Source organism: Vigna unguiculata, chromosome 5, assembly GCF_004118075.2.
Source record: "Vigna unguiculata cultivar IT97K-499-35 chromosome 5, ASM411807v1, whole genome shotgun sequence".
Classification (NCBI taxonomy): Eukaryota; Viridiplantae; Streptophyta; class Magnoliopsida; order Fabales; family Fabaceae; genus Vigna; species Vigna unguiculata.
The window spans coordinates 48341572-48348505 of NC_040283.1; the positions used below are offsets into that span (position 1 = coordinate 48341572).

Genomic DNA, 6934 nt, shown 5'->3' on the forward strand with positions numbered 1-6934 from the left:
TTTCCTTGTAAAAAAGAAGGAATCTCTTTCTTTTGAATTCAGAGTTTAGCTAAATGCTAATCAAGGAAGTAAGAGATTTTTGCTGGGACAATGTTATTTAAAAGTATCATTAATATCATTAAGTCCATGAATGGCAACAATATGGTTGATGTCTATTTTACAAAAACCCAAATACAGTTTTCTGTTGTAGGATTCCCTTATAACAGCATAACATGAGCTAAAGCTGCAGCTTCTTGTCCTGAATTAAACTTGTTCATGATGACTTCACTGTCGTTAAATCTTCCTGCTTTGAAGGAACAGGAAGGTGCCCTTTCTCCTGCAGACTCTTAACTGTTTCATACAGACACTGACTCACTGGAGTGAATTCCAAACCCAAATCCTTCAGCTTCTGGTTTGAAAATGTGTAGGGTTTTGCCCTGGGATTCTTTTCATCGGAACACCTGCACAAGTTCAAATTTTTACATCACCATACAAATCACCAAAACAGTTTATGTTGGCCATAAAAAAAATTACAATGTTAATAAAAATATTTAACAGGTGAGTGTGATAGTGGAAGATGTGGGTCAGAGAGTGATAAGGGGTTACACTCTAACAAGTGACAAGGACATTGAGTTTGGTAAGGACTCGTACGCTCCACTTGTTTCTTTTACAAACAAAATAATTGAAATTTTTTCAGGCATGCGTGAGTGGACGATTACATAAGTCAAGGTTGGTATACCTACTCCAAACACAAACACCTTTTCATTCACAGCCACTCATCCCAAGAAAATAACCTCAAATGGGGTTACCACCAGATGTACACAAATCATTGCATTATGAAGTTCATTAAAAATCATATCAGAATTGGACACTTTTCAATAACCAAAACTCTCATCACTCTACTCTTCAGTGAAATATGAGGATACAGGTTTTCCAATGTTTGGAAGAAGAAAAGTATGGCATTGCAATGGGATGTTAATTTTTACCTAACTGTCCATACGAGAGCCTGAGGTCATGCAGACACACAAAAACTCAGTTTTAGGGGTAAACGAATAAATTTAGATGTCGTTTTCCAACACCCGTGCGGGACACGAAAATGCAAGATGTGAATGTTGTAGGTCATACATAACAACCTCAACTCATTTAAAGATAAGTTAAAGAAAAATTCCTTACATGTGGATATGGTGAGCTGAAAAACATAAGAACCGACAAATTCAATGTACTAACAGAAGAAATCAAAATCATAATGGTAAATATGATGGCAGAGTGTCTTACTTGGTGGGAACTGGGTACTCAGGGAAATACTTAGCGAGAATTTCAACTAGTTCTCCACGGTGGAGGGAGCTTTCAGCACACAAGTATCGACCAGAAGCAGAAGATTTCTCATAAACAAGTATGTGGGCCAATGCCACATCCCTCACATGCACATAAGCCTGTGTGGCATTTGCATAGGTCTTAGCAGAGCCAGTGAGGTACTTGAGTATGTGAATGGTGCTGGCATTGATGGTTGGTTGTAGCAGTGGTCCAAGAACCAATACTGGGTTCACCACAACCAAGTCCACTCCTTTCTCTTTCGCAGTGTCCCATGCTGCTTTTTCAGCCACAGCCTTTCCATAGCAGTACCAATTCTGCAATATCATTTCAAACTAAACACTTATTTTCTTCCCCTTCAGGTTACTTTGTCTATAAGAAATCATCATTGGGTAGGTAAAATTGAACCTTGGTGTTCTTGCAATACTCTAAATCACTCCAACAAGACTCGTCAACCACCAAATCGATGCTCCTTTTAGGGTCCATGTATACCGCACCAATCGATGAGGTGAACACCACACGTCGCACTTTTGCCTCTGCAGCTGCTATGATTACATTCTTCGCTCCATTCACCGCTGGCTCCACCATTTCTTCCTGCATCATTCATGCCTCCGTTTAACTAATTTCCTTTTGCCACCAAACCAAATTTGCAAAGAAACCATTTACGACAAATTGATCAACAAACAGAACCAGCAATGATGATTTTCAACCACAAAAACAGTACAATCAATAGCCATATTAAGCAAAAAAACTAATTACATAGATAAATTAAGTATACTTATGTTTCACTTAATACATATATCATAGAAAGATCATGAAGTAGTTGGGTACTTTGCTTTTGCAGCGGTTTGGGTAAAGTTAAGACGTGAATAAAGAAATACGTAAAGCAAAGAAGAAAGAGAAACTGACGGGGTTATCGGTGACGGGAGAAGCTGTGTGGAAGACGCCATGGCAGCCGTGGATTACTGATCTAACGGAGTCAACGTCAAGGAGGTCAACCTTATGCAGAGTTAGTCTCTCGGAGGCTCCTTCGAACTCTTTCAAGTGTCCGTTCTTGGGATCATCTGAAAAGAGAAATTCAAAATTCATGCATGCCTCTCTCCACGTCACAAATCACATAACTTTAACTTGGGCTAAAAACTAACTGTGTTATGTGTTTGTGTAATGTTGTGAAAACACATGCCTGGGTTTCTGAGTGTTCCTCTCACAGTGTAGCCTTTCTCCAAGAGAAGTTTTACCATCCAAGACGCGATGAAGCCACCGGCGCCGGTGACACAGATGGTTTGGGAGGAAGGTGGCAATGATTCTGCAGAAGGCATGGTGGTGATGATGATGACGACGTTGTCGGTAGGGAATGGAAGGGAAAGTAGAAGAAAACGAAGGGAAAATTGATGAGAAGTATGGTGACAAAAGATACGTGGAAAGTGGTTTTATATAGGGAAAATGGATGCCAACCCCACTCACCTAACCTAACCCTTCAACTATACTATTTCTCATTTTTCATTCATACACATAATTATTTCTTTTACAATTTCACTTTCTTTTTCTTTTATTTGAGTTCAAATATTTTTATTCCTTTTCATACACACTGAATATTCTAGTTAACCGATCAACTTTTAATTTGGTTAAATTAAATCGATTCTTTAGTAATTAATCCATGATACTCTTAATAATGATAATATTTTACATCAATGAAATTATTTTTTTGTTTGAAAAAAACATCCTTTAAAGCTTCATATTGCATATATTAATGATGCTCAAACATTATGAAGAGAGTGATGCCTTAAGGTTTTGAATGCCGATTTTTATATTTCACATTTGCATACTCCACTTATGGTAAAGAATCGAGGCCTGCCAAATTATCTTTTGCCAAACTTCGTTGTTTTTTTTAAATATGAGATGGTAATAGCAATTTGTTTTGTTTTGGTGTTCATGAGTTTGGTTGGTGAGGGAAGAGATTGAATTACAAGTTTCTGAATAATTTAGAGTTATTTGTACACTTGTGTTTGATTTTTGATCACAGGAAAGTTGGTGAATCATTTATTTCTTACTTTCCCTCTTTCTTAGGCCATTGGAGTTTTGACTCTCTCAAGTGATGACCAACCATCGCAGAGTGCCGGTCTTACATAACTGCTGTCTTCACTCACCTTCTAATCTTCACACGGTTTAAATAACAAAAAATAATTTTACTAAAATATTAAAACATGTTAAAAAATTTGCACAAGTATAATAATTTAAAAATGGATTATTATTCTTTCAGTGTCGTTTTAAAAATAATCAAGTTTTAACTTCGTGCAAACAACTTTTTTATTTGTGTTGATTTTATATGAATAATGTGTACCAAACATTGTGGTCGAAATAACATAAGCAAAAGCGCACCCCTTTTTCTATTTCATAATATGTGTTCATCACCTACTTTTGTTCGGTAATGAATTTATTTTCTTAAGTATATACATTTACACTTAACAAACATTTTTAAAGTAAAAAATAGATTTTCGTATTTTAAATATAAATAATACAAATATTTTTGTCACAAATAAATATGAGATGTCACTAAAAATTGATGATATCATTGTTCATGGTTTGTCGTATTGAGTGAAGCAAATATCATATATAACCATAACTGTAAAAAGTCATTACAACACATTCATCCTTATTATCCGATGTAAGAATGAGTTTATAATCTCATTTAGTTTATATTAACATCCTATAATCTCATTTAGTTGTTAAAACGAGTAATCTGACCCAGTCCATCATAGATTGGTTATTTAGTGAGTCAATTCAACCCGTTTACTTATTAACAAGCCAAAAAATTCAAATCCGATCCAACCCACCACAAATTGGTAGGTTAAATGGGTTAGCTCACTAGCTCACTTAATTAAAAAAAATTTAATTAAAATCCAAATAAACTTCAATGCAATCCAAAAAAATATTAAACTCCAAATACAAACCAAAATCACAAAAATACAATCCAACTTCAAAGTCCAACATAATTAAAAACACATGTGTGACTCTTTATCTCACCAACCTAGATGAGTCAGGTTCTGGGTGGATCTGGTAAAAAATTAATCAATATAGAAATTTGTAAAAAAAATTTAATCAAACCCAGCTCAAACCCGTGATTGGCCAAGTTGACTTGCGGGTTCCAATCCATTTTGACTCTTGTACACAATTATTTACTCTAACAAAATTTTATATAAAATGAACTTTAGTTTTCAAGAGCCTTTTGGTGGATTTGGGATGGGTGACGAGGGACTATGAACCTAATTGGGTATTTAATCTTTCTACCGTTTTCGTTCTGTTATTATGTCAAAAACTTGAACCTGTAAAAGCATTGTTAACGTCATACTCTAGATTTTAAAACCTAACGTCGATACCAACCGAGCTACACGCCTAGCTATATGTACATTAGTTCAAAAGAAATGTAATTAAGGGCAGGTTAAAGTGAACTTAGATGAAGCGAACTGTTCTGCCAAGTCATAACAGCGTAAACTTTCTGCTAAAAATGGTAAAGTACGGTGAAGAATTTGGTTGGATCCTAAGTTACCTTGGATAGGCATAATTCGAAGAAAACTCCAAATATGTGGTGTTCCTTTCACTACGGAACTTGGCTGGTAATAGGAAAATGCTCGTGGATTTCAGAGGACTGTTGATACGAACTCAATAATGGTCCTAAGAAATTTGTAGTCTCTTTATCGAGATCCAAATCCTACTACCATGATTTGATTCTTTAACATTAAAGCAATTGGCTGAACATGTCAATCTAAAAAAAACTGAAAATCAATAGTAATAAAAAATCATTCACTCAGTGACAATGGGTACGATTGTTAATCATCAAAATACCTATGCAGATACTACAGAGGCAAAAATATTCCTTAAAGACTAATAAAATAAAACCTGACTGAGACCCACAAATCTAGGCATTTAACTTAGTTAGCTTTCACGTGCTGCAGAACAACATTATAGGCTTCATGTTCCTCCCCAAAATCCTGCAAAATGCAAATACATAAACATCCACATACATGAAAGGCACTCCAAAACATCAGTTCAAATACAAGCCTTGAAGCCATACCTTAACAACCACACATGAGCAACCAGTTACCTTTCCCTCTGAATCAATCTTACACAACTGCAACAAAAATATTCAACAAAAAATGTTACAAGAATACCATGCAACAAGACCCCATTTGTGGTTTGATGTTTAAAAACAATAAAATCCTTGTGAACATCACCAGCTGAATTTGGGAATTGGTTGGGAGTAAAGAAATGTTACAACAAATTTAAGTAAAATGGTTTGGAGTCTCTAAGGCACTTACACCAGCCCATTCCCCAAGGGTCTTAGCACTTGGAACTGTCAAAAGGCTAACATTGTGCTCGGCGCAAAGGGCCTTCACCAGTTTCACATAATCAGGTTGGTCACAATCTTCTGCTAAAACGCAGAGCTGTGCAGCATGCTTCTCAATGATCTTGGCACTTTCATGAAGACCTCTTGCAAGACCACCGTAAGCCAGAGATTTTCTCAGCACAAGCTGTAAAGCAGTCATGATGTCCATGGGCTCCCCGGGAATGGAAGCAGGTGCCTCTGCTGCAACAGCTACCTCTTCACTGCATAGTAAAAGTATTCTAAACAGTTAGGAGAAACCCACACAAGAATCTTAAACTCATAAGAGGAAAAGCTACTCGAAAAAAGTAGAGCAATGCACATAATATTAGGAGCATGTTGAACAAGAATTATTTTCATACTGATATATAATACATAGTACATTTAGTTTTCCTCACCCTATAAATTCTAATCAAGACTAAGAGGCAGCGCTATCATTCAATTCTCCACAAATCAAAGTTATATTGATTAGCAGTGCTTAAACAAGCATTCTTGGCAATTTGGTCAAACCCATTTTAATTTTTAAAAAATAATTTCCTTATGATAAATGCCGCAACAAAAATCCAACACTACCTGGAACTATGATAGACCATTGTAGATACTTCACTTCATTCATTCCCAGCACAAGGAATCAAAACCCAACTCCAATTAATTAAATTAAACAACATGAAGTGATAAAATCAGTTTAGTTTTAGTCATCAATGTGTTAAAATCGAAAGTGAAACTACCAAATCCAAGAATAGCAAAAATATCCATACGTATCCGCGGTAAAATCCGTTTGGGTAATAGATAAATACATTAATCCCATAAATCATTACCGTTGAGTTCGCAGACGGGTACCAAAGTATATCCACAAATATAAAAAATTCAGCCGTATAATTTTGAAACCGTCTCAGGCAACAATAACATGATATTTCAAATAAATATTGAATTACAAAAATCTAGAGGCAGAAGGTTGCATTCATAAACCAACTAAGATGGCTAAGGAAAAATTGAGCATACCCAGACATCTTTGCTTGTTGAGTTCAAGAGACACTCTACTTCCTGCAAAAAAAAAAAAAAAATTACGATGTATTCTCTCGGAAAATATGAGTGAGAGTAGAGAAAACGAGAGAAACGGTAAGACCTTGGTGAGGAGTTAGCTGTAGAAATCAATCCCTAACTGTCTGTGATTCTGATGAGGAAATAATAAGAAAAGAATGAGAAATTTATATGTGAAACCATAAACCTAACGGACGGAAGAGATGAATTATGTAAATTTGT

The 6934-nt window shown here is 35.7% G+C and overlaps 2 protein-coding genes across 2 annotated transcripts; both read right to left on the reverse strand.

The window, feature by feature from the left end:
- LOC114185415 (cinnamoyl-CoA reductase 1-like) lies at positions 1–2718 on the reverse strand. Its single transcript, XM_028073128.1, has 5 exons — positions 2474–2718; positions 2200–2354; positions 1699–1884; positions 1255–1607; positions 1–440 (listed from the first exon to the last, which is right to left on the reverse strand). Exons 1-5 carry the CDS (start codon positions 2607–2609, stop codon positions 254–256), a joined length of 1017 nt encoding a protein of 338 aa, XP_027928929.1. The 5' UTR covers positions 2610–2718; the 3' UTR covers positions 1–253.
- Positions 2719–5052: 2334 nt separating this feature from the next.
- Positions 5053–6934, reverse strand: LOC114185711 (40S ribosomal protein S12-like). The gene is made up of 5 exons (XM_028073587.1): positions 6798–6934; positions 6674–6715; positions 5607–5895; positions 5363–5419; positions 5053–5279 (listed from the first exon to the last, which is right to left on the reverse strand). Exons 2-5 carry the CDS (start codon positions 6679–6681, stop codon positions 5220–5222), a joined length of 414 nt encoding a protein of 137 aa, XP_027929388.1. The 5' UTR covers positions 6682–6715; positions 6798–6934; the 3' UTR covers positions 5053–5219.

What these genes read in the sequence shown, in the direction of transcription:
- LOC114185711 (XM_028073587.1), bottom strand. An exon ending in CCCTTGGGGAATGGGCTGGT is followed by an intron (nt 5,420 to 5,606) that starts GTAAGTGCCTTA and finishes TTTTTGTTGCAG; the next exon opens with TTGTGTAAGATTGATTCAGA. An exon ending in GCTCATGTGTGGTTGTTAAG is followed by an intron (nt 5,280 to 5,362) that starts GTATGGCTTCAA and finishes TGCATTTTGCAG; the next exon opens with GATTTTGGGGAGGAACATGA.
- LOC114185415 (XM_028073128.1), bottom strand. Translation starts at nt 2,609, where the DNA reads ATGCCTTCTGCAGAATCATTGCCACCTTCCTCCCAAACCATCTGTGTC. An exon ending in AGTATTGCAAGAACACCAAG is followed by an intron (nt 1,608 to 1,698) that starts GTTCAATTTTAC and finishes ATGATATTGCAG; the next exon opens with AATTGGTACTGCTATGGAAA. An exon ending in GAGTACCCAGTTCCCACCAA is followed by an intron (nt 441 to 1,254) that starts GTAAGACACTCT and finishes GAACTTGTGCAG; the next exon opens with GTGTTCCGATGAAAAGAATC.